The sequence below is a fragment of the Anopheles maculipalpis genome, chromosome 3RL, assembly GCF_943734695.1.
Source record: "Anopheles maculipalpis chromosome 3RL, idAnoMacuDA_375_x, whole genome shotgun sequence".
NCBI classification, from domain to species: Eukaryota; Metazoa; Arthropoda; class Insecta; order Diptera; family Culicidae; genus Anopheles; species Anopheles maculipalpis.
Genome location: NC_064872.1, coordinates 74232798 through 74259179, shown reverse-complemented (window position 1 = coordinate 74259179; position 26382 = coordinate 74232798). Strand labels below are relative to the sequence as shown.

The 26382-nt window shown below is 43.8% G+C and overlaps 3 protein-coding genes across 6 annotated transcripts in view; 2 read left to right on the top strand and 1 right to left on the bottom strand.

Moving 5' to 3' along the window:
• Positions 1 to 5003, top strand: part of LOC126562508 (G protein alpha o subunit) — a 287823-nt gene extending 282820 nt beyond the window's left edge. For all 4 annotated transcript variants that reach the window (XM_050219038.1, XM_050219037.1, XM_050219035.1 and 1 more), the window contains 4 exons: positions 3544 to 3672; positions 3763 to 3892; positions 4568 to 4721; positions 4804 to 5003. In XM_050219038.1, coding sequence (XP_050074995.1) covers positions 3544 to 3672; positions 3763 to 3892; positions 4568 to 4721; positions 4804 to 4991 — 601 coding nt within the window. In that variant the 3' untranslated portion in view covers positions 4992 to 5003. The remainder of the gene's footprint in view (positions 1 to 3543; positions 3673 to 3762; positions 3893 to 4567; positions 4722 to 4803) is intronic.
• A 7568-nt stretch (positions 5004 to 12571) lies between these two features.
• LOC126562738 (cyclin-dependent kinase 5 homolog) lies at positions 12572 to 13617 on the bottom strand. The gene is made up of 2 exons (XM_050219315.1): positions 12893 to 13617; positions 12572 to 12832 (listed from the first exon to the last, which is right to left on the bottom strand). Exons 1-2 carry the CDS (start codon positions 13611 to 13613, stop codon positions 12684 to 12686), a joined length of 870 nt encoding a protein of 289 aa, XP_050075272.1. The 5' UTR covers positions 13614 to 13617; the 3' UTR covers positions 12572 to 12683.
• Positions 13618 to 15762: 2145 nt separating this feature from the next.
• LOC126561259 (dnaJ homolog subfamily C member 13) lies at positions 15763 to 25621 on the top strand. Its single transcript, XM_050217223.1, has 13 exons — positions 15763 to 15957; positions 16034 to 16174; positions 16981 to 17202; positions 17581 to 18429; positions 18634 to 19988; positions 20065 to 20233; positions 20301 to 21428; positions 21492 to 21689; positions 22027 to 23366; positions 23470 to 24883; positions 24953 to 25075; positions 25153 to 25411; positions 25485 to 25621. The coding sequence occupies exons 1-13, from the start codon at positions 15763 to 15765 to the stop codon at positions 25619 to 25621; spliced, it is 7530 nt and encodes a 2509-aa protein (XP_050073180.1).
• Positions 25622 to 26382: the final 761 nt, after the last annotated feature.

Genomic DNA, 26382 nt, shown 5'->3' with positions numbered 1-26382 from the left:
AACATGACGGTACATCTGTGCCCGCACGCGCGCTCGTTGACACATTTCTCCAAACCTCGGGAAACGCCGTATCGACGTCGCGTCCGTCGCGTTTCATTATGTGCCGCCATCGTATTGTAGTAAGACGCTGCTAAATTGCACTAATTTTCCCTCCGCTTACGTCATAATGCGGGGCGGAATCGGAATGGCGGTGTGAAAATAAAAACGCTTAACATCGCATTAGTTTTGCAACGGGGACAGCCAGACAGAACCCATTCGCTGGCAGCTGAATGATGAATTGAAGAGTCACGTAAAGGGAGTAAGTGAGTTTAATGATGTCGGGTGCAAAAAAAAAGAAGGCAAAAATGGCACAAAACCATCAGAAAGGCGACAAATGATGTCCTTCTATTAGGGGTTAGGGAAGCAAGCTTCAATCTTTCGAGATGGCGTTAAGTTATGTAAAATAAAATGAAAATCCATCAATCATTTGCAAGAAAACAATTTCAAATGGAAATGCAGTTTGCACTCATTTTTTTATCGTTTTGCCACTATCCAATTTGCTTCTTTGTAGTGGAAAAAAGGTTACTTCTTCTGAATCATAAAATTGTGATATTATTTCCGCAATGCGAGCGGGATGCCCTTGAGATTCGATCTTCGAGACAAATTATCAGATCCCGTCGATGATTGAATTTTGGATCCGATTGAGGATCCTCCTTATCAACCGTGCGCCCCTGTTAGCATCAATTTGAATCGCTCTGATAAATGACTTTGCGGAGACGTAAATGCTCGATGCGCCAGTTGTTGTTTAAACACGCCTAAAAGCGTCCAACGCTAGATGTGTTACTGTGCCACAGGGCCACAAACACCACGGATTGACACCGAATAGTATAGTTTGTTTTGGTAAATTTCGACGTTGACGATGAACTGCTATGTCAAGGTTTTTCCGGGTTGGAAAGCACACAAATCGCCATCAAGGTAAATCCGGGGTAATGTTTGCGTATGCTTCACGGTCAGTTCATGGGCTGTAACTTTAAAGCGTTCGTACCCATCACCTTTGCCAAGGATGTACTGTTTTATTTATGAAAATTGTCTTAAATGGCTGTATGTCTATGCGAAGTCACAACTCATTGTATGTTGCAACTAGTAAGTAAATTGAAGAAAGAAAGAAAAAACGCTAACAGGTCCGACAACTGTTAGGGACACTTGAGAAACTCGCAAGCGTTCAACTTCTACGCCGGTTGTACTACTTCCAGTCTGGTCTGCTGGTTCGCCCAGCTAGGAATGGAACTAGGTTACACCACACTCGTGGCTACTCAGGTGGGAGCAAAGAAAAACTTCATTTCTCTACCGCGAAAGTGAAAAGTTGCCAAATTCTCGTCGGTTGTGGGCGATCCAGTGTGGAAATGTCACCGCAGTGGTACGCAAGTAACTATTAAAGCCACCAACCAGAGACTAGGCTTTGACGTGGGGCAATGTGTTATGAGAAATGTGCCAGATCAAAGTATTGCTAAATTACAATAGTAATTTATATGCAACGTGCACCCAGAGCAATCCAGAACACGTTTCAGCCAAGGGAGGACATTGTAAATTTTCTGAGGAATGCTAGGTCAAGAAAATTTGATTTGATTAAGTTTGAAGATATCTTGGAAATGACGGTTAAATGTTTTTTCGACTGGACTTAGACTCATCATCAAACCTGTTCAACGAAGAACGACAACTCTGCGAATGAATTGTGTTTAGGACCTCCAGAGTCCAGAATTTCGATTTTTTTAGTACCAAAAATGTTAAACTATAACGAAAACAGATCGTCCAAGAGGCAGCAATCGAGAGCTAGACAATCGTTTGGGAAATTTAATTTTATAATGCCCTTTAAGCAATCAAGTCCTCCACCCAGACGGGTGGAAGGAATGCAAAACTAGCATCGGGAAATTTTATCGTTTATCGATCACAAACCGCACCGGTGGTTTAGCGTAATTATGGTCAACCGTTTAATGATAGATGAACTCCACTCGTGGTGGACACACAGTCACGTGCACATTGTGCAACGGAAAAGGAGGGTACACACGGTAAAATGCCGAACGGTAGATCTTTACGATCGAACGGCTCTCTTCTACTAGAGATATTTTATGACCTCCCAGGTGGCCCGTTCCGTATCGTCCGGGATGTTAGATACGGGGCATGGGTTAGTGTGTAAGTCACCACTTCTACTAAGATTGCTACTGTTTGGTATTTAGTTTTTCTACCGTACTGTACCGCATTTCTAAGCTTCTAATTGATGTTATTTTAACATTTGCACCAAACGATAAAAACACCCTTCAGGCGTTAAGAGTTAATTCCACGTCAACATGTCACGTTTTGATGGAAAATGAAAGTACCAACAGGTACCACCGACCGTGGTTTTCCATGCTAATCTTTCTCTCTTTCCTATGCGTCAAGGCAGGTACATCACCACTTCGAAACAACTGAACTGATTAGCCCTCGTGCAGTCCTCACCTCGTCTCACATACATGTGTCGCTTTTTTTCTCGCTTTTCTATTCCCTCCTCGTTTTTTGCAAAGCTCGGATAACTCGTTTTTCCGACCCCGACACTCCCTTTCCACGAGTGCTCATTGAAGAAAGAGAATCTTGAATCTCGGTCCTCTCCCTTGAGTTTGCATGGCGTCACGCTAAAGCGAACCTACGGCTCATTTACAAACCCCTCCGTTCGCTGTGTGCGCGGGTCCGATGCCATCTCCATGTCCTCGTTCTTTGACGTAAACGATTTCATAAGTGCACTTTCCGTCGTAGTCCGTCGTTCCTCATTAACCCCCGATGCACCGATGCGCAATGCACCGACGAGGGAGGTTTGTCCAGTTCCAACTGGCTGGTTCGCGGTTAAATAATCCCCATACACAGCACAGTCCCCAAGTGCGACTACCTAACCCCAGCCATGGACTAAGAATGTACCGCAAGAGCTCCAAACGCATCGAACCGCCAATGTGCAGATGATGCGTGCACGCTTGGTTTTGTCGGCCCCGTAATCCGTATAGTTCATTACTGCGCGAACTCCTCCAGCCTATTCGGTGTGTGTGTGTGTGTTCGGTGCACGAGACATACTTGGTACGAGTCGCGATTTATTGAGTGACGAGACTTTTGCAATCGGCCCGTGGTGTGCCGTCTGAAGCCATTGCGGACACAGTGCGTCTTTATGCAAGTCGTTGTGTTATCTTTTGTTGCAACGGATCGCCAATTCTCTCCTGGTTTGGTAAGTTGACTATCACGAGAATGCTGACTGCGGCGAACTGCGGCCATGTTACTTCTCCTGTATGTCTCCTGTTCCCTTAGTTCTTAGAATATCCTTCACTTTTTCGCGATAAAGAATAAGATTGAATTAGACCAAGGATGGAGTCAATTGACAAATGATGGAGGCAGTAAACAACTTCCTTCCTCGACCTTGAGCACATTGTCACTAGACAAGACTTCCAAATCCTTACTTATCACCTAATAGAATTGATTATAACCAAGGACATCACCATCCACAATTCTAAACGCTCTTCTTCTTCTATTTTTCTCTCCCACCTCCAGTTTCCTGGACGATCTTGACCGATTGGGCGCCAAGGACTATCAGCCGACGGAGCAGGATATCCTACGGACACGTGTCAAAACCACCGGTATCGTGGAGGTACACTTCTCCTTCAAGAACTTAAACTTCAAGTAAGTATCTCTCCCTCCGTCTGTTCGACGACGAATCCATTCAACTATACCAATCTAATGCTCTCGCGATACTTCTTCTCCTTATCGTAGGCTCTTCGACGTTGGTGGCCAGCGATCGGAGCGAAAGAAGTGGATCCACTGCTTCGAGGATGTTACCGCCATCATCTTCTGCGTGGCCATGTCGGAGTACGATCAGGTGTTACACGAAGATGAAACCACGGTAAGTGCGTCGTGCTGCGCCGCTTGCATAAGCAGAATCGGGATCTCATCAATTAAAAATTAACACGCTCGCGCCACGCACCTTCTTCTCGCGCGGGGTGGACGTGTCACAATAATCATTCTTCATTGAACCGACATTAAGCAGATGTTGGTTAAATATTAATTTATCTTTCTCGGCCACGCTTGGGCGTGCATGCTCGGGAGAGTAAAGCTTGGGAATTGTTGTGCATGCGATCGCCCATGGAAGCATTCGCAAAGTAGGTCAAGCTGTGGCGCACATGAGTGCACCATCATTTATTTGGGGGTTTTGCTTTAGATAAGTGTCGAACCGATGAGGGCGCGCGATTGCATAACGGAAGGATACGTTTTAGTTGGTTTTATTTCCTCAAACAAAAAATCAGGAACTGGTTTCAGGCGAAAAAAAAATGAGGTGGCTTATGCAATCGGTCCCCTGTGTATGCTTGTTGCCAAGTTTTTTTGCCAGAGAGATCCCTTTGACCCGATTACGTACACGTAGAGCATGTCGCAATGTCGAGTGTGGCAAAATAAGTAAATTTAAAGGGATTCACGCGAATTTTTGGTGTGAAGTTATTGGGGTCAGAATGTATTACGCGATCTACAGTACACCTTAATGATCTTTCTTTTTTTTTTGTATTGCTCTTCCTTTTTTCCACAGAACCGTATGCAAGAGTCGCTGAAGCTGTTCGATTCGATCTGCAACAACAAATGGTTTACCGATACCTCAATCATTCTATTTCTGAACAAGAAGGATTTGTTCGAGGAGAAAATCCGGAAAAGTCCACTGACAATCTGCTTCCCGGAGTACACGGGTACGTGTGTTGGCGATTGAAACGATCCAAACAAACACTAACGCTTTACCCATTTCCCCTCCGTATTTTCGCTCCAAAACAGGTGGACAGGAGTACGGCGAAGCGGCTGCCTACATTCAGGCGCAGTTCGAGGCTAAAAATAAGTCCACATCAAAGGAAATCTATTGCCACATGACATGTGCAACGGACACCAACAACATCCAGTTCGTGTTCGACGCCGTCACCGACGTTATCATAGCGAACAACCTGCGCGGCTGTGGTCTGTACTAAAAGCGGGGCATCGTTTGTGTTTTTTTTTTGGTAGAAGCGCCCCGAAAAAAAAGATAGTTCAGCGAACCCCCATCACGTTTTTCTTCTCCTTTTGCTGCGCCGTTTTGAGCTACCGCCACACGCCGCTAGAAGTGAATAAGCGGTGCACATCGAAACTCCACATTCGAGTGGAAAACGGTGGTCCGTTTATGGTGAGCTTGGAGCTGGGTATGGGGTGGTTGTGATGAGAATCCTCCCAATAACCCGTCAAAAGTCCAGATCCAGAACTACCGACCATAGCGGAAGGCAAGCACGCATACATATTGTTGTAGCAGAGATGTCTTGCGGATATTTTTGTTTTTTACTACATTTTTTAAGTTTTGTTTCACATGTTTTGATTAATCCAACCGTCTAAGGGTCTCTTCTAACTACATTTACGGAAATTAGCACCGCGGTGTCATATCGATCCTGCCGGAACCGAACACTCTGGAAGTGTTTCGTTTGTCCCGGACTGGACGGAGGGAACAACAAAGCAAGTAATTGCTTACGCGCAGCAGTATGGCGTATGGGCCACTCGTGTTTTTTTTTTGTTGGAATATACTGATGTGGATCGTTAATACTAATTTAACATTGAAAAAACTAAGCAAACCAAAACTCGGCATATTTGCGCATACAATAGCACTAAAGGAAACCAAAAAAGGAGAAGTAGTAGAAGAAGATAATATTATAATTACAGCAGGGAGAGTGGCAATAGCGTGGTGGAGGTTTACAATGTGTTCAGAAAAAAAACCCGTGGTAGTATCTGTACTTTTCACAGCCAAGAACCGATCGATACGTTTACTTGGAAACAAGAAAAAAAAAAAGATCGTCGTATACACTAACCGATCGATCGCGAGAGAGGATGATGCTGAAAAACGCACACGCATATATGATATATCGTGACAGAAGTAGCAGTAGTAGTCTCTAAACTCTACCTAATCCGCGCTGCAACGCGGACAGCAAACCATACAACACGTGTACACACGCATTCGTGTATTAAACAACGTTTTCTTGATCATTGGAGCCAGATGAGCCGGGAGGAGTTCTATAGCTTGCCATAGAGAGTGTAAGTTTGCTTCTTCTGACGACATCCTTCCCTTGTTGGTGCACAATCCAACACACAGACAGGGGATAAGAATTATATGCTAGCAAGGCTTCCTCGCCAGCTAAATAGCTGGTGGCTGCAAAATCATTGTAAAAAAAACGAAGAACATGCAAGAACAGCAGCACTTCATTAAATTTGTATGGTCAGCGCGTATTACCACCATAATAAGTATAATTGCCGCTTTACAGTACTAGCATCCGCACAATCATCAACAGGTATTAGAAGGAGGGGTAAAAAAGAAAAACCGGGAATTAATACGGTGAAAAAGCTAATTATTTTCATCCAACGCACAAACACGCACACACACACACAATAAGATGCAACAGGCACAAATCAATGCGTTTATTTTCTTCAATTTTGCACGTGGATTAAAGGAAAAGGAACAGGAAACTAGAGAAAAGGATAAAGGAGACAAGGGAGTTCATGAGGCATACGAACACATCCATTATATATATATTTTTTCGTTGTTACGTTTTGTTTTTTTGAGACCCGTTGTTGGTAAGTGGTGAGAGATTCTCTCACAAAGGGATGCAGAAGCGAGAAGAAACATATTTACTATTATTAATGCTATTAAATTAATATTACTATAGTTATTCTTATGGTGTGCGTAAAGCACTAGAGCCAGTGCACAATTGTGCCGCGATTCAAAACAGCAACGCGGACAACGCCGATATATGATGGATCGAGAAGGTTTTGATCCGGTTGGTTGGAAAAAGGAAGAGCAAGAAAAATGCATACAAATTGTAAAATTTAATCTAATACACTCTCAGTTATAAGCTTGAAATCAGTTATGGCAAACCGACCAACCGGTGGGGAGTTTTGCCCATGGAATCGCAAGCAACACTATACATGTATGTATTGAATTTCCGTTAAAAAGGATGAGCGTGCGCGCCCGCGCGCGTTCGTAGCCACGTGGTTGTTTGTTGTTTTTTCTCTCTCTCTCTCATGGAGGATAAGTGTGGCGCCAATTTTGACGCCAGCCAGAACGACAAAAGTAAAGCGGGTTATTAAAACTCTATTCAGTTTTATCTACATTCCTTAACGTGGGTATTTCTTAATAATTATTTGCTACCTTTTCCTTCCATCCTTTTTACCCTTGCTACCTCCCTGTCTTACAATACGTCAATCACAAAAACAAGCACTACTCTAGCACAGCAAAAAAAACCCGAATAATCATGATGGAGAAACATATTCTTCTTTCATATTAGTAGTATCAAGCATCAAACAAAACAAAACAAAAAAGCGGAAAGTTTATTTTCAACATTAAATTTACTGATGTACTGTGGGAAAGCATCTGAAAGCATGCTAGTTAGCTGATGATAAGGTTCGTATACTTCTGCGCGCTCTTTCTTCTGCCTTCGCAGCTTTGTGCCAACGAAACGAGGATAAAAGATTTTTCTCTATCTTTGCCTACAATTAAGGGGCGGGCGTGTTTGGTTTTATTTTTCTCTTTTGGGCTATAGTTTTCCTCTCTGTGGTTGTGAAGAGTTCAGGAGCAAGTAGAAGGTGGCCAGAAGCAAACGTACACCGGCGCATATTTTTCATTCATCAACTACTACAACACTAACTACACATAGCAACACACACCTTCTACGTACGGTTTTTGGCAAGGGTGTCCGAGACAATCCGCGGACACGGATATCCAGATTTAGGTATTTTTGGCTCCCTACCCCAGTTAGCATGCATACGTTTACCGATAATCATAATCACACTACAATCTTTAGTATAGTACAAAGCTCTGTGTTAGGTACATAAGCCTCCTTCTAGTGCGCTCCGATGTTTGGTTCTTAATGTGTGTGATTTTTTTTATTACACAATTCGCACAAAATGGAACAGCTACCTACGTCACACGTACGCGCCAAAAGTGGTTTGCTTGCATGTTAAAAACCTGGCTTGAAAACACATAGTTCTAGTCGTCCGCTCTCATCGATACGAGATGCCAGTTTTCTGATTGATAAAATCAAAACTATGAACATGCAAAGCATTCATGTGTTGACAGCTTTACCACTGGCCGCTGGTGCACAAAATGACCAAAAACATAACACAGAAAAAAACAAGAAACAAAACTACAGCATCCAAAGAAAGCTTCACCAGCTTCACTCGTGGTCACATTGAGTTCTAAGTCGAAATGGTGTAAAAAATGCGTACAGAAAAGAGGAAGCAAACGAGCCATAACTACAGCAGCGCGTGAATGTATGTATGTGTGTTTGTGTGCGCGCGAGAACGAGTGATTCTACTTCTATTTTTGATATAAAACTAATTTTTAGTATTTTTTCTACTCCTATTATAAACCATAACTGATGCGCATGCTACAAAACAAAAACACGCACAAAAACACATCAGCATTGTCACTAAAGAAGCAAGCGAAGCAAAGAAGCAAAACAAAGCAACTACTTAACACAAAACTCACAACATAAATACAGGCGGCGGATTCGTTTTTCACCACACGTAAGGAAACAAAAAAACGCGTAAATATAATATTATGTACTAAGAACAAAAAAAGGAAAAGAATGGGAACGCAAACAAATGGAAGTGCGGGACGGCACGTCCTTTCTTTCCATTCGGTCTGATTGCTACTAATGGTATACACTTGTTCACACCTTTGCTAGCAAGGGATATTTGTGGTAACAGCAAACTCCTTCTTGTTTTCTTTTTGCATCTTCAAAAGTATGAACAAACTCTCTTTACCTTTCCTGTTGCGATCTTAGAAACGTATCTCACAACCGTGCTACAATCAAAGTGGAACAGAAAATTGGAAACTGAAGCCGACACCACTCCATAGGAGTAAGGAACAATTGGAGAGAGGAGTAGTAAGATAGATAAAATGAAGGAAAATGCACACACACACAACATAATGTAAAACCGAAACCTTTGCCGTATGGAAGAAGCACTACAAGCAGGAAGCAGAAATTATCAGCAAAAGAAAGAATCTTGAGTGAAGAACAATGGAAGGCAGTACTATGGTACAGAAGTAAACTTATATCCCGCTTTTGAATTCAAGAATAAGTATCTTTTTTGAGAAATGAAAGTAAGAAGAAGAAAAAAACAAAAATTCCCAGTAATGGAGAGAAGACCGAGGGACACATTCACAACACAAATAATCTAAACAAATACTATAATATTTGACGATAAAATGAGGAGCGACAGAGAGAAAACAAAACGAAAGAAACCTATAGATCAAAGAAGGAGTAAACGAAAGAAGAAGAGAAGAAGCAAGAAAAAAGCAAACACCGGACGGAAACTATTGTGTGTAGGGACAAACAAAAGAAGAAGTAACACAAAATAACTTGGTAAGCGATAATGGTTAAGTTAGTAAAGCGAAAGTAAATAAAAAAAAAACAAACAAGCAACTACCAAAACCTAAAGAAGATGAAAAGGAAACGTGGCTACATACAAATACACACGCACACACACACACACAATAAAAAAGATGAGGAAGAGAAAAGAACAAAAGATAAACCTAAAACAAAACTTAGATTAGATCGTTACGGATGAAGGGAGGAGAAATGCGGGCAGGAGAAGATAAAAAAACAGAAGATAAAAAGTAGCATCAATAGTGTTAATACATACACACAAACACACGCACAAGCGCATAAAAGTTTCTCAAGAAAAGAAAAAACCTCCCCGAATCAATAAGCAAAACGGCAACCAAGTATCAATCTCATTATGGTGAAGTAGAGTATATATTTCGCTACACAAATAATACATTGATTCAAGGGTGTTTAGAAAAAAAAAACCAACATTTTTCCTTTCCCTCAATGATTTTCGGCCCAACAGACAACCAGCATCCGGAATGTGTGGACTATAAAAACGTTCAATTTTTCTTCATCCAATGTTTTTTGCTTGTGATTGTGCTTTTTCAATCATTCGGCTTTTCTTGCACCATCGTACCGGCCCTTCCACGCAAAAAAAAAAAACAAAACACACACACATAAATAGAGTGGCAAATAATTTAAATAGATAAGGAATTAAATCAGCCCAAAGAACTCAACAATCCAGATGCAGGAAATATTGTGTAACGTTATGTATGCTTTGGCCATCAAACACAGGAAAAAGAGTTGAAGAAACACTATAATTTAAAAAGGGGAAAAACAGTACATTCATCTCCACAGTTCCATTACAAACAAACAAAAACTTGGATTGGTTTAGAAAAGTTTGGAAGCGAAACAAAGTTAAAAAAATAAACTCGAATTGTAGCTATAACGGAAGGAAACAGAGTATGCAAAATCCCAACAAAAGTATATATAAAAATAAACGAAAACAACACAAACAAAACCTATTAGAAACTGTAAAATGAACAAAACAAACAAAAAAGAAAAACTAAAACAAAAATTAGATGGACGAAAAGTGACGAACCTCGAAGGAAAGTTAATAAAAAAGAAATAAAGTGAGCTAGAACAAGGTGTGGGCAAGTAGATAAGGGAAAGGAAGCAAAAACATTTAAAAAACGCACAAGAGAGAAAGAGAAAGCGAATGCATGGCTATATTAATACTAATAATACACCCCACAAATACTGTACTCCTTTCGGTACAAATGAAACTTCCCGCAATGGAAGATAAGTTTGCTTATATCATCGCCCAAGGTGTGCTGAATGTGCGTGTGTGAGAGTAAGTGGCTGAAAGAAGAGAAAACAAACGGAGCAAAAGCGGATAAAATAATATTAAAGTGGAGAAAAAAGAACACATTTAACAACCAAAAAATGGAAATGGAAACAAAAATAAACTCTTTCTCTGGTGGCACACACTAAACAAAACGCGTCATACAACACATTAGAAAAGGTGGTAAAAACATTGGCAAAGGAAAAAAAACAACCCTTTACACAACTCCGTAAACAAAACAACCATGGCATGCAAGAGGCAAAGAGGGATACGGTGGTAGGCACATTACACGGTGTGTGTGTGTGGGAAAGGGGACGAAAAGAATGAAACCAAAAAAGGACAAAAGGAACAAAAACAAACAAAAAAGGTAAACCAAACATATATTTAACTTAATGTGTATGTAATTTTATGTGTGATGTAAAAATCGGAGAAATAAATGCGTTTTAGCCACTAAAGTCATAAGAAATCTGTTGTTTGAGTATTTATTTTTACCTAGTTTCTTTTACTATCTGACAATAAAGTGTCGATGTTCCGATAAGGGCTATGGATGGGAGGGAACGCAGGCTTGGATCGCTGCAAGAGTCCTCCACTTAGGTTTAGATAGCAGACGACTGGGACCCGGAGCTTGCAAGGTACAGTCAGATGTATCTACAAAATTAGCCCCAAATATTGAGGGCAAGTTACCTGCCTTTCCAAAGCTTCTACCTGTTCAATTTTTACAATTGTTTGCCGAAAAAGGATTTTCCCAAAGACAAAGCATTATGTCTGCAGATACGTATCACTATTTTATATCGTATAAAACACATGTATATCAAATTGATATCAATCACAGTTCACATTGATCCAGGAGCTATGTGAGCTGTTTGATGGTGGGAGATATGGGTGGTGGGATGGTGGGAGAAAAGCCGGAAGAAAACGATGTTTCGGGTACGTGATGAGGATTATCTCATCTTTTTTAGTCATGTCGATCTAGCAGTATTATTTAGTGGCTACAACCGAGGTTTATTCTGAACCTGTTGTCATGGAGCCCTGTTAATCATCGTGTGTGTTGTCATCTAGTTTAATTCAAAGAAATACTTTTTACGCATCATGCACACACACACAAACAGTAATTTCACTCTACTGATATTAATTATTTATATATTTCATTATAATTTACATACAAATGGCTTTGGATTGCTGTGTATCTTCTGTGGCTTACACATTCACTAGCTGTAAATCTGAGCAAAAAACAAAAGGACCTCCCACAAAATTTTCACATTACATTCATTCTTAGTTTGTTCATGTAATTGTACTTTTTACTACATAGAAAAACCGAACGCGCTAAAAGGACCGAGGAGGGTTTAAAAAAAAAACTAAACACAGGGAACTTATCACACAAGAATAACCCTAACACCAATCAGTTGGAAAGCGTCTCTCATCACAATCCGTGTTCCGGAATATTCCGTAATCCGTCCCAAAGGGATGGAGATAATAGCGATCATTTGGACCAATTGCTCAATTACACGTGCTATAAATTACCGGCCGCTTGGACGTTTTGAAAACCCCTTTCTTAGCACACCATTTTCGTGCCTGTCCTAATAATCCTCAGAGTAGCGTAAAATCACAATAAAATGGGAAGAGGAAATTCTAAATGATCGAAATTACTTGGGTAGATAGAATAAACTTAATGTACTTTTTTTTTCTTGAGGGACTAGAACGAGCTCCCTTGGCCCTTACGTGTTTTCTCTCTATTCGTTGATCGTTTCTAGTGGGGTAGAGACATACAAGAAATCACTCGTATGGCCTGCAGGAATCGGTTTACTCGCAGCGTCAAACCTGTCCTGCCTTTCCACGTCTTCGCACATCAACTCCTCGGTTGGATGCACTGTACAAGACGTGGTAATAGTGGTAGTACTGGTGGCCGGTGGTGAAAGTGTTCCGGGGGATACTTTGGTCGTCAGCAGCGCCCGTAACTGCTAGAACCGCTTTCAGTTTTCGGTAAAGTACGGATGAGACATTGCCTGTTCGGCGCTTAGTCTTAGCAGTGGACGGCAGACGAGCAGCTTCTGCAGCAAATCTCGCCCTTTCGAGTTAAGTCGCGGGACCACCTGACTCCACGACGTTGTCGGAGGGTACACTGTGTGGGATGGATGGGAATTTAGTTACGGTTTAACAAGCCAGCATTAATAATACCTACACGGGAAGGGTTTATAATCCGACAGTTGCGTTATACCGGGCCAATTCTCTTCCTCCGGTGTACCGAGCAGCTTAAATATTCGCTTCAACTGATCGTCCACATCCGACCCGGGAAAAAGTGGCCGGCCAGCGTTTGCCAACTCCGCAAAGATACATCCGGCCGACCACATATCGATGCTGGTCGTGTAGAGTTTGGCACCGAAGAGAACATCTGGTGGCCGGTACCACAACGTAACCACCTCCGCCGAATAACACTTCACCGGTATACCGAATGCACGGGCCAGCCCAAAATCGGCCAGCTTCAGCTCGCCGTTCTTGTTAATCAGCAGATTCTGTGGTTTCAGGTCCCGATGCAGCACATTGTGGCTGTGGCAGAAGGCAAGCCCACGCAGCAACTGATACATGAAGCTTTTCACCACATCCGGATCAATCTCGCCGTTCAAGCTATCGAAGTACTTTTTCAGATCCTGATCACAGTGCTCGAACACGAGCGTTAGCTTCTTGTCCGAGTGCAGCACATCGTACAGCCGGACAATGTTTTTATGCTTCAGCTCCTTCAGCAAACATATTTCCCGAAGTGCCGAACTTGGTACACCTTCATCGTCCTCATCGAGCCGCACACGTTTTAGGGCAACGATTTCGAGCGTGTCCCGGTTCTTACCCTTGAACACCGTTCCGTACGTACCTTCGCCTATTTTCTCTAGCTTTTCGTACTTTTGCATAGTGGAATGGTGATGGCGGTAGCGAGCAAACGGGGCAATTTGGCGAGACCGGATATGTTATAGCTGAAAAGAATGATTATTTCGGTACGACACAAAATATACGCGACTGGCAAAAACAAATGCGCGAGTAGTTGTTTCCGAGTATTTTGATTGTTGATCCGTGTTTGACAGTTATGCTCTGAACTATGGCACCATGGTTGGTCATGATAGATCTTTTTCGGTGTACAAATAAACTACATCGTTTTTGTATGACTAAAAATAAAAGAAATGTGTGTAAAAAGTTTAAAAATTGGCATAAATTTATTTCGTAAAAACGAGCTTACTGTATTGTAAAACAAGGGTCGAAAATAAAACTACAGAGCAGATAAACAAAAAGCGATGGATGTGCTAGAGTATTTCACCTCCCACCGGCAAATGTTGAAAACTTTGTCTGGAAAACTTATTTATGATTGGTGTTCTAACAAATTTGTAAATAAATTTATTTTGCTTTACAATGGCTTACTAAACAGATCTTATTTGTGCGGTGAATGGCATTTATTTGTTGTAAAAATCTTGCTCCCAAAACTTCATTCGAATCGGGTACGTGAAATACCCTCGACCCGCTCCATCGTCATCTGTCAAATGGTTCAGCAATAAAAAAATGGACAGCAATCAAGTGTAAGTTCGGCTCGGTGCGTACGGCGAAATCTTTTCTATAAATTAGCGATAAATTACTAATTTTTCTAAGGTAAATTGTGCATCAAGCGCTACAGCTAGATGCAGTGCAGCTTTTGCGTATCGTAGTGTTGCTATTTACGCATATTTAAGAACGTAATTACTCAATCTTTGTCTTGTACCATCGTTCCGTGGTGCTATCCTGTGTATGCGTGCGTGTGTGCATTTTATGGAATTGAGTACGAGAAGAAGAAAACAGTGCTCCTTAATTCATAATGAAACTCTTCATCACAAAGCGATAATATGCACTCCCCTTTTTTTTCCAACGACATCTCATAAGCAATTATCAGATGGTGCCCACAACCATTCCACCCTACAAAAAGTGGGAGTTGCAGATGAAATGTTGTAGGTGTATGTGAAGTTGTGTGCGTTTTTTTTTGTTCATATGTTTTGCCTGTTACAACAGTTGAGTCACCCTAATCACTATCCAACACCATCCCCTCCTCATGACGTAGTGGTGCTCGCAACAACTCGCGTTCATGCGTGTGTTGCATCTTTCGGAAGGCGTGTGCATAAAGACCGAGCTCGATGTCCGAAGACAGTGGCCGTCTTAATTGTTTATAGCAACAGATAAGGCTTCTTTCTGAGGCCGTTACACTGGGGTCGTCCGTTTGCGAGTGTGGTGCGTGTGTGATTGGACAATTCAGATGTTATGGAGGAAAAAAAATCATATGTCCCCGTTCGACGATCGTGGGGTACGATCGAATAGTTTCTTTGTAATCATGTATTCTTCCAATTAAAAGAAGGCTTTCATGTGGCCGACATCTAGAGTGGGCACTGCACATCGCTTCTAACGTTACTGATTTATCAAGTAGTCCATGCAAATGTCGGCTAATAGTTCCCCTTTTCTCGTTCCTTGTCGTTGCAGGCCGAAAAAGATTGTAGCGATTTGGCAATATCCAGTTTTTTAGCCACTTGCCATCCACCGAATCTGATTGCTGTGAAAGTAGTAACATCATGCACCTTCCGTTTACCTCACCGTCACGATCGTCAATTGGTTATTAAAAACAAAACCGTAGCACAACACGCGAAAGGGAAACATTCGTCGCCTCGCGTTCGTTGTCGTCGTCGCGTTCAATAATCGTATCCAATTACCACCGAAAAATAATAGCCCTGACGTGTGTGTGTGTGTTTGTGTGCGAGTCGAGATTGGCAAAGCACAGTGGCAGTTCGTTTCGGGAAAACGGAAAAGAAATCGCAACGAGCGTTCGTGAAAAGCGAGCATCCCGCATGTCGCTGAGCCGCCCCTAACGGTTGACGTGGGTCGGTCAGTGAGCTGATAGTGCGGTTTATGTCAGCCAGCTACATTATCCGCCTGCTTATGCTGTTTGGCTTATCAGCGCAGGAACCGACGACAGCAGTGAAAAGGTCGCACCGTAGCCACGCCAATCCGCTTCATCCGTCAGCCGGCTGTTGGTTTTACAGCCTGTGAACGATGGCAAACGCGACCGAAAATGGAATCGATCTGGAATGTTTTCTCGTGACGAAACACTCGTGGAAGGGCAAATACAAGCGCATCCTGTCGATCGGATCGACCGGCGTTGCGACGTACAATCCGGACAAGTTCGATGTCACCAACCGGTGGCCGTACGGTGAGGTAATCAGCGTACTACCAAACCGATCTGGTAATGTAAGTAATTTGCAACGTTACCCGCCTTAGTTGTATTAAAACGAACATTAATTTAAATTTTCTTCCCCAATTGCAGACGGCGTATGAGTTTGTGCTAAATCTGCGGAAGGACAAAAAGATTGACACGATCAAGCTATCATCTGAAAACCGCAACGAGATACTCACATCGTTGCTGAAATACCACAAAGAGTTTGCTGAGAAACCGAAACAAACACTGGTAAGCAATTTGTTTGGGAAAGACGAGCGATCGTACGCTCATCCCCGGTTTCATTCCACTTTTTGTAGTTTAATGTATGATTAACCACTTCAGGCCTAGGTTTTTTTTTGTGTGTAAATGTGTGTTTATGTGCATACATGTGGTTGATGTCTTTCTTACTTATGTTTGTTGGTCAGTGTTTGTACGTGTTCAATTTGTGTTGGTACAAGAATTCACTTTGGGAGAACTTGTTCATGGTTTTATTGTTTTAAACATTTACCTCTACTTCTTAGAAATCTTAACCACATTTCGCCTGGGAAAATAACAGTAGAACAACTTAAAATCAGCAGAAGAACACCTTTTTTCGTTTGTTTATTTAGACGCTAGGACTTGTTTTTAACACAACATTGTACTTTACTAGAAACTAAAACCAACACCACATCGGTCTTTTTCTAACACACAAGTGGGGGTTCATCTGATCATCTTCTTGTGTGCTCCTCTCAGCACGGCAAAGCACGGGCAACCCATTTAATATTGGGGTAATATGCAATGCAATGGAGCCAAATCCAACGTCCACTTAACTGTTGTCCTTCGTATTGTAGTAACCCTTTTGAATGCAAACTCTATTACCAAATAGCAGAGGTTTTCGTCCTAAGAAAGTTGCTTCCCCTATAATGATATATGCGAGCGGAAGAGTAAAAAAAAAAAACAAAAAATATTCCTTTTTTTCTTTACAATCTTTCAACATCCTTTCACGATCCCCCCTGTTTTGACAACGCGCTGCGCACCATTGTTCATTGTTTGCCACTTTCTGTTGTTGTTTGCAGGATGAGGTAGAAAATCCTGTCGAGTCGTTCTATTCGTCATCTTCTTTCCCATCGTCAGCTTCATTGCATTCCACCATCAACACTCCGGCAGCCTCCGGCGAACAGACCGGCGGTGGCAGCAAGAGCGTTGAGTGGACGTGGTGGTTAAAGGCAATTGTCGCAACATTTCTACCGCTGACACCACCGGTTCTGCCATGTTTGCCGTGCTGCACGGTGCTAAAAGTGAGTGTGCTCTAACCGTCTCCACGTTTCTTTTACTTTCTGGCCGAGCGTCCGTTGTGTGGGTGTGTGTTTTCTTTCTTCTTTTTTTTTGGACTAGCGTTGAAGTAGTGTGGGAAATTGGAATATTGGGCGTTGTGTATAAATTCACGTTAGAGACGGCTATAAATTAATTTTTTTGTACAGATATGTTGAAGGTTTAGGACAGTTGTACACAGGATTATTTTGGCTAGAACAAAGGTAGTGTAAATATGTTTATTTTCGTTGTAATTTGTTTTCATATTGTGTCCAATTTTTTGTTTTTTTTTCTTTTGCCAAATTATTTCCCTAAAAAAACCATACTAAATACCTAAATTCTTACCCGAATTCTTTTCGTTTTAGAAATACAATGCCTACAAACACCATTGGTCCGGAACGACGCTACCGACAGTGCTGGAAGTAACGCCCGGTTCGCTGGATCAACTTGATCCCACCACCAGCACGGTGCTGGCCAGCTACAACTACAAAGACATCGATGGAATCATCGGCATACAGGATTACCCGAACGGGATCGTATTAGCGTACGGTGGGCACAGCCGGTTGCATCTGTTTCGAGTCGAAAACAATCACGAAATTGTGCAAATGATCGTACAGAACGCGCAACAGTATCTCGGCATCGACATCAAGGTGCTGAAGAAACAAATCTCGCTCGAACAGTTCGAGCAGCAACGGTTCGGTGCGTACAGTGGTGATCAGCATCAAACGTCCCTGTCGGAGTTTACCGTGCAGAAGATCACGCCACGCCATTCGGAACCGATGCGACGCATTCTGTGCCTCACCGATACGACCCTGCTCGAGCGTGATCCGCAAACGTACAGCATCTGTACGTTACGGCCGCTGGACAATATTTACGCGCTCGTGCGGCACGCGGACAATATACAAAAGTTTGCGATCGAATATAAAAATGGACTGGTACGGTCGTACATTACGAACGATCGTGATTCGTTACTCGCTACGCTGCTGGATGCGGTACGATCGTGCGGCAATCAGGATGTGCATGTGCGCATTTCGAACACACCGCGTGGTAAACGCGTTGGCCCGCTGACGGTAAGCGTGGACGAAGAGACGGAAGCGAATCTGTTGCGATACATCATCAGCAACTATCAGTATCCGGTGAAGCGAATTGACGTGATGGAACGCTTCAATGCGAACATTCCGTACAGTGGACTGAACTACAGTGTAACGCAAGACGTAAGTAGAATGATGCGGGAGTACGTGTTTTCTTAATTTTTTTTTTAGTTTAAGTATTTCAATTCGGTGACGTGTTATCATCTCTTCTTGAGCTGATTTTATACAAATTTCTTAAGGCATTTCTCTTTTGTTTTTTTTTTTGAGTACGTGTTAATTGATGACGAATTCCTAATTAAATTTGAACAATCTGTTTCCTATTTGTAGAGTCTGTTTGCCGAAAGTAAGGAGCGACTGATAACGGGTGCACTGCAGGCATTAATTGGCAGCAAGGAAGATAATGCCCAGCTTAACAACGTTGAGCTGGAAGCATCGTTTCACGTGCTGCGTCGACTCCTGGCAAGTAAGGTGGGCTTTGCTGCCTTTACGAATCTCCCCGGATTTCGGGAAGCAATCGGGTTAAAGGTTGTACATGCCCTCAAGCGCAACGATCTGGCCGTTACGTATGCTGCCATCGATATGATCAACTCGCTCATGCACTCGGACCACGATCTGAAGCAGGAGCAGCTAAACAAATCGTCCCTGCTGCACACGAAAGCTTTTCTCGAGCAGCTGCTTGATATGTGGAGCAAACACGTGAACCTTGGCAGTGGTGCGCTCGTCCTATCGGCAATGTTGGACTTCCTGACCTTTGCCTTATGCGTCCCGTACAGCGAAACGACCGATGGGAAGCAGTTCGATCTGCTGCTCGAAATGGTTGCATCGCGAGGCCGAACGTTGTACAAACTGTTCCAGCATCCTTCGCTGGCAATTGTAAAGGGTAGTGGGTTGGTTATGCGTGCCTTAATTGAAGAGGGCGATACGGCCATTTCTACCCAGATGCAAACACTCGCGCTGGACGAGGCAGCCCTATGCCGGCATTTGCTGGTGGCACTATACACACCCGCAAACGATTCCACGATGATTACCCATCGGCAGCTGTCGAGACATTTGGTTGGACTGTGGATAACGGACAGTGATGATGCGATGAATCTGCTGAAACGAATTTTCCCCGCCGGATTGCTATCATTCCTAGAAAGCGAAGACCCCGTCCCGAAGGAAGACATCGAGGAGGATAAGCTAAACTTTCGCGACAACCTCAAGCTAGCGGTACAGCATGCAGGCGCAAACAACACCAGCAAACAGCGCCTAAACTACTTAATCGAGAAGCATCTGGAGGGCATTAAGCATTGGGGCATGAATTTGCTTGACGTGCGGCAGGAAAAATTGCAACAAACGCAAAAGAATCGTCCGATCGTGTTGCGCAATCGAAGGCAGAAGAAAAAGGTCGGCGAGCAGGTGGTTAATTTGCCACTGTTTTTCTATCAGTTTGGAAAGACACATGCGATGCCGAACTTGATCTGGAATCATAAGACGCGGGAGGAGTTGCGATCAGCACTGGAGAATGAGCTGCGACAGTTTACGGCCGACAAGGATCTGGCCGGTGGTATGCTGGTGGCGTGGAACTATGATGAGTTTGAGGTGCAGTATCAGTGTTTGGCGGACGAGATTAAGATTGGAGATTATTACATTCGGTTGCTGCTAGAGCGGGACGATTGGCCCCAGAATTTGGTAAAAAATCCGTAAGTGTTTGCGAATGAGGATCGCGTTTTTTATGGTCCCTAATAATTTCTGTTGTTATTGTTTATTTTTATGTAGCATTGAGCTGTTCAACGCATTGTATCGAAGAGTGCTGTGCCGGAATCGGTTGAATGATGATCATCTTACGGTAACATCGTTGCAAGCGCTTGCCAAAGTGTACAAACGGTACTACGAGGAGATTGGTTACTTTAGTGATATGCCGTATATACTGCAAATGTTAGATAGGGTAGGATGCTGCAAAGCTAAGGATTCGCCAAATGTTTACCCTTAAACCTTCTTTTTTCCCATTTCAGTGTCTTTCTCCAGCGCTACGTGACGCTTTGATCATTCTAATAAAGAACCTAGTACTGCACAAATCCAACTGTCGTCCGCTGACTGATCACGTCAACTATCTGGTCGATCTGATCACACTAGCCCACCTGCACAAAGGGCGCGCAACGTTAAACACCAAAACGAACGTCATCGAGGCCGGCCCGAACATGAAACTGCACGAGGAGAAAGACTGGTACTACAATGTGGAGCGTGAAAATGAAAAGCCGGAACGTTGTGGGCCGGTTACGTTCTCCGAGGTAAAAGAGCTCTGGTCGAAAGGCGTGCTAACGCCTCGAACACGATGCTGGGCGGTCGGTATGGATGGATGGCGTTCGTTGCAACAAATACCTCAGCTAAAGTGGTGCCTAATGGCAAAAGGCACACCACTGTTCAATGAAACCGAGCTAGCACAACACGTGCTCGATATCCTCAACAAATGCACTAGCTTTTTCCCAAGTCGTGCACGGGACGGTGAAGCGGTCCTTATACCGGGGCCACGCTTGTCCCGCAAGCTGTCCGAATTTATCTGTCTGCCGCACATAGTGCAGGTATGTCTAACGCACGACCCGGGTCTGTTGGAGCGTGTAGCAACCTTGCTGTGCCAGATCATGGAGGATAATCCGGAAATGTCGAAGGTGTACCTGACCGGAGTGTTCTATTTCATGCTTATGTACACCGGGAGCAACATTCTCCCGATTGCACGCTTCTTGAAGATGACACACATGAAACAAGCGTTCCGCAGCGAGGAGGCTAACTCACAGTCGGGCATTATGCATCGAAGCATACTGGGACAGCTACTGCCGGAAGCGATGATCTGCTTCCTAGAGAATCATAGTGCGGAAAAGTTTGCAGAAACGTTCCTGGGCGAATTTGATACACCCGAAGTGATCTGGAGTTCGGAAATGAGGCGCATGTTGATTGAAAAGATTTCGGCCCATATAGCGGACTTTACACCGAAGCTGAAGGGGCACACGATGGCTCGGTATCCGTACTTGGCAATTCCGGTGATTAGCTATCCGCAGCTGGAGAATGAACTGTTCTGCCATATCTTCTATCTGCGGCATCTGTGCGATACGGCGAAGTTCCCCAACTGGCCCATACCTGATCCGGTAAGCATGAGATTATTCGTCTCGAAATTGATCTTAATGATTGTTTCTTTTGTTCGATTCAAGGTACAATTGCTGAAACATACGTTGGATGCGTGGCGTAAGGAGGTTGAAAAGAAACCGTCCGAAATGACCGTACAACAGGCGTACCTTGATCTGGACTTTGATGTCAGCAAAAATCGTCACCCAGAGGAATCGGCCATACGGAAAGCTTATTACCGGCTGGCGCAGATATACCATCCGGACAAAAATCCGAACGGAAGGGTAAGAGATATATAAATATTAAATGGTTTTATTAACAGTTCTTTAATAGAATAGACATTGCGCCGAAGCCGACTCGTTCCTTCATTTCAGCTTTTTCTCCGATGTCCCGTGTAGGTAGCTTGTGTATGGTTTAGGATCTTAAAAAGCGATTTCATAGCGAAAAAATTTTACAAACCCTCTTGAGAACCGGAATTTTTATTTTTCACATCTCTAGGCCGCGGGCCATGAGAGATTTTGAACGAGTTAATCGATTCAGCCCAGTGTCTAACTCTGATAATTATAATGAACCGTTTAATCAACTATTAAATTATTTTAAATTTGTTTTTATTAAAAACAGGAAGTATTCGAGCGTGTTAACCGTGCCTACGAGTTCCTGTGCTCCCGAAACGCACTCAACACCGATGGACCGAATCCGAGCAATATTGTGCTAATTCTTCGCACGCAGTCGATTCTGTTCGAGCGCTACTCAGAAGAGCTTCGGCCATACAAATACGCTGGCTATCCACAGCTCATCAAGACAATACGGTTGGAAACGAAGGACGATCAGCTGTTCTCCAAAACGGTACCATTGCTCAGTGCCGCATCGGAGCTGTGCTATCACACGGTCCACTGTTCTGCGCTCAATGCGGAGGAACTGCGGCGCGAAGAGGGCATCGAAGCGTTGCTGGATGCTTACTCACGCTGCGTCTCTATTATGGGTGTCGATTCGAAGCGTGACTCACTGCATTACGAGGTGATATCGAACATAACGCGCTGTTTCGATGTGGCCTGCTGCTTTGACAGCTGTCGGAAGAAGATTCTCGAGTTGCCGCAGCTGATTGCAGATGTGTGCCGGGTCGTTTACTTTAAACATTCGCTATCGGTTAGTCTGGTGACGAGTTTGGCGGTAAACAACGTTGAGCTGCAATGTAATCTCGTGCGCAACGGTGTGCTTTGGTCGTTGATGCTGTTCTTGTTCGATTATGATTTTACGCTGGATGAAAGTGGCGTAACGTCGGAGGAAAAATCAAACACCCAACAGGTTGCAAATAATCTTGCCAAACTGTCGCTGCTGGCCTGTGTTGCGCTGGCCGGCTACAGCATGACACTGGTGGATGATCCAAAGGCAGCCGTACTGAGGGCAACTACCGGTCTAAAGACAAACAGTAGCAGCAGTAGTCCTACGATTTTGCGCAGTGATTCACCGCTCACTGTTGCGACACGGCAAGCGAGCCAAACCTATTCGCAGAATGCATCGAATTTAATACAAAACAACTCGAGCTTGATACAATCGGTAGCCAACATTGATAAGGTACTGCAGGAAAAGAAAAGCAATGATTCGGCCGTTGTTGTAGCCGGGGAAGAGACCGAACAGCTGGTTGAGTGTGAAAAAGGTCTGCAGAACAAGAAGTACAAAATCAGTAATGTTCAGCCACCGGCCAATGGGGTAGTGAAGCACATACTGGATCAGTTGCTCACACCGTACGTGGCTGGCAAGATGGTAACAGACAGTGAGAAGAACGTGCTGAAGATGTTGAACTCGAATACGCGCAATCCGTATCTCATCTGGGACAATGGAACCCGGGCTCAGTTGACAGACTTTCTCGAGCATCAGCGTACGGTTGCGGCAAAAGAACAGTACGAAGATGTGTCGGAAATCAGTGAGCTTGTGAAAAGTTTCTCGTACGATGCACACCGGTAAGTTGTGGGAAAATGCTGAGCTGTGCTATGCGGGGGACGAATATTTCGGCGCACTCGAAAATCGTGAATACATTTATTTAATTCCTTTTTTACTTTACAGAGACGAGCTTAAGATTGGTGGAATTTTCATCCGTGTCTATAACGAAATGCCTACGTACACGATCACGAACCCCAAGAGTTTCGTTATTGATTTGTTGGAATTTCTCAAGCAAGGCTACAACCATCTGCACGGTGCACCAGTTGCCCCAAGCCCAAGTGCCAATCCACCTTTACCAACAACGGGTGGAATATTGGTCCCAACGAAAGCCTGGAAACCGATGGTAGCACAACCGCCTGCATCAAAGCGATCGGTTGGCATCCAATCACCAGCAACTACTCCCGGTAACAGTGATATCAGTGCGGTGCTAAGCGAATATGCTCGTTCGAAGCAACGCAATCAACTGGAATGCTTAGCCGGTAGTATGGAATCGGGTTCCTCCCAACGGTATCATTTCGCCAATAATCCGCACGCCATAAAGCACCTGCTAATGGCCCTGCAAGCCCTCATTTCGGTAATCAAATCGAACACGAACGTAGAAATCCAATGCATAGGGTATTTTGAGATGCTGTTCGGGTTACTGTCGACGAACGAATGGGGACAAGACAATCGTACCATCAAAACGCTCGCCCTCGAGGTTGTCTGTCTGGTGTCACGAAACAAGGAGTGCGTTACGGAAATTGCAGCCTGCGAGATCGTTGGTCGTTACCTAATCGTGCTAAAGGATCCGGATCTGCGTGAACATCAACCGCGCGTCCTGGAAACACTGTCCGGACTGCTAAACGTGCCGAAAATGATTAAAGAAGCGCACATGAAAGGTGCCGTTATCTATCTGCTGGATCTGTTTTGCAATTCGAACAATCCGGCTATTCGGGAACAGTGTGCGGAACTGCTGGCAAAGATGAATGCGGACAAGCTAAGCGGTCCGAAGGTGCGCATCACAATGTGCAAGTATGTGCCGCTCGTTTTTCTGGACGCGATGATCGATTCCACCTCGGTGGCGGTACAGATGTACGAATCAACACATGAACATCCGGAGCTAATATGGAACGACGAGATCCGTGCCTGTGTATCCGATGCGGTGCGTGATATGGCGGACAGTTTCCACGTGCAGCAAAAACGTAATCCTAAGGTAGCGTGGCGTGATCCAGAGATACTGCCCGAGTTGCTTTCGAACGAGCTGGTGGTGTCGGGTGTATATCTGCGACTGTACGTGTCGAATCCGGGCTGGACGCTGCGCAAACCGAAACAATTTCTGGCCGATTTGCTCGATTTCATTGTGGACAGTATCAGCCGCAGCGGCATGGATGCGGATGTGTTGGATCTGGCAACGACGGCATTGGTACTGCTGCTGAACGCTCAGCCGAATCTAGCCGACACAGTACCGGTGCTGGGGCACATACCGAAGTTTTTCCGCCAGCTTTCCGTTCAGCCAAAGAGTGCCCTCACAGTATTGCATCAGCTTTCCCTTTCGGAGGTAAGGGTTTCGTGTGGGGGAATGAAATAATCATACGCTTATTAACCGTGGCCACTTTTCTCAATGCAGATTTGTGTCAGCGCCATCTCTCAGACGGAATGTATACCTTCGTTGAAGTCTTGCATGGAACACCATCGCGATCTGACGGCGACTGCCTGCGAAACGTTGAGTCGATTGTTCAAATGTCAACATGTACGTATGCCCGACGACCGAAAAATTATCACTTGAGCGGATAAATTAACGCTTGTCTACTTTTCATCGTACCACAGGACTCACTGATACGTCAATCACTAGAGTGTCAATTAATTCCTTACCTGGTCGCACTGCTTGACAGTCGGCTCGTGCTGGCAAACAATCCGGCCATGGTAAAGGCGCAGATTGTTGCCGCACTGAAAGCGATGAGCTCAAACCTCACGTACGGTGATCGGGTGACGCATCTGCTCAACCAGTACCCGATCTGGGCAGAATACCGTGATCAGAAGCACGATCTCTTCATCACCGATACCGATGTGCGCGGATATCTAATGGGTAAGGATACAGCGAACGGGAAGTTTCGCCAACACGTACATATAATTTCTTTCTGTCGTATCTTTTTTGGCAGGTGCACCAAACACAACGGCCGGCTATCTGACGCAAGGACCGACGAAAAATGTGGAAGTGCTCACATCGCCACCACCGATCGATCGCGACGATCCACTGTTTGCGCGCAGTAACAGTAGCAGCGGTGGTAGCGTGTAGTAGTATCGCACATAATTTTTCGCCCTGCTTTAACACAAACGTTTCAGTATCCATTGTATAGTGGAGTGATAAAGTTTCCATTGCCAGTTTTGGACGTGTGGTGTAGTAGTGCTGTACGATGGCGTCGTATTTCCGTTATTACGATGCGTAGGATAGGATGTGTTTTCTAGCATGCAACAAACAAAACACACTCATACGAACACAAACATCTTATTTAATCACACCCCTTTTTAGAGTTTATTGCTTTGCCTTGGTTTTGTTTTCCCTCCCCATTCTCCTCTAATTCTGTTGTAATGTGATATTTTATACTAGAGCAAAGAGAAAACTGAAATTATATTGTATAAAGCTGGAGAGAAGCAGGAAGGCAAACAGGCGTTTAAACACAAAACGTGTTACACCAGCAACAACATAACAGAGCATGTTCGCGCATACGCTATTACAACTACTACTACTACTACTAATTGCAGCAACGGAACGGTGTTGTAAAAATATTATCGATATCCTGTTGTGTTGGTGGACTGCTGGTAGAAGAAGCGTCTTCTGGCTAAATTGCTGGATTGTAAATGAAACAAAAAGGAGATAGTTCCCAAGCAAAACGGAAATAAAAGAAAAGCTGCTGAATATGAGGCGACACCTGTTGCGTGGAACGGAAAAGCGAAAGAATACGAGAATTATGTAGCTGTGTGATGCGGTGTCCCAAGAATGGTAAGTGATTTACATTGTGTTCTTACTAACCTTACTTCTTATCGAATACTGCAATA

Excerpts from the sequence above, each read along its gene's own strand:
- LOC126562738 (XM_050219315.1), bottom strand. The coding sequence starts at position 13,613 with ATGCAAAAGTACGAAAAGCTAGAGAAAATAGGCGAAGGTACGTACGGA. Across the intron at positions 12,833-12,892 it reads GGATTATAAACCCTTCCCGT|TGTACCCTCCGACAACGTCG; the intron begins GTAGGTATTATT and ends CATCCCACACAG.
- LOC126561259 (XM_050217223.1), top strand. The coding sequence starts at position 15,763 with ATGGCAAACGCGACCGAAAATGGAATCGATCTGGAATGTTTTCTCGTG. Across the intron at positions 23,367-23,469 it reads TTCTCGTACGATGCACACCG|AGACGAGCTTAAGATTGGTG; the intron begins GTAAGTTGTGGG and ends TTTACTTTACAG. Across the intron at positions 25,412-25,484 it reads TGTGCGCGGATATCTAATGG|GTGCACCAAACACAACGGCC; the intron begins GTAAGGATACAG and ends CTTTTTTGGCAG.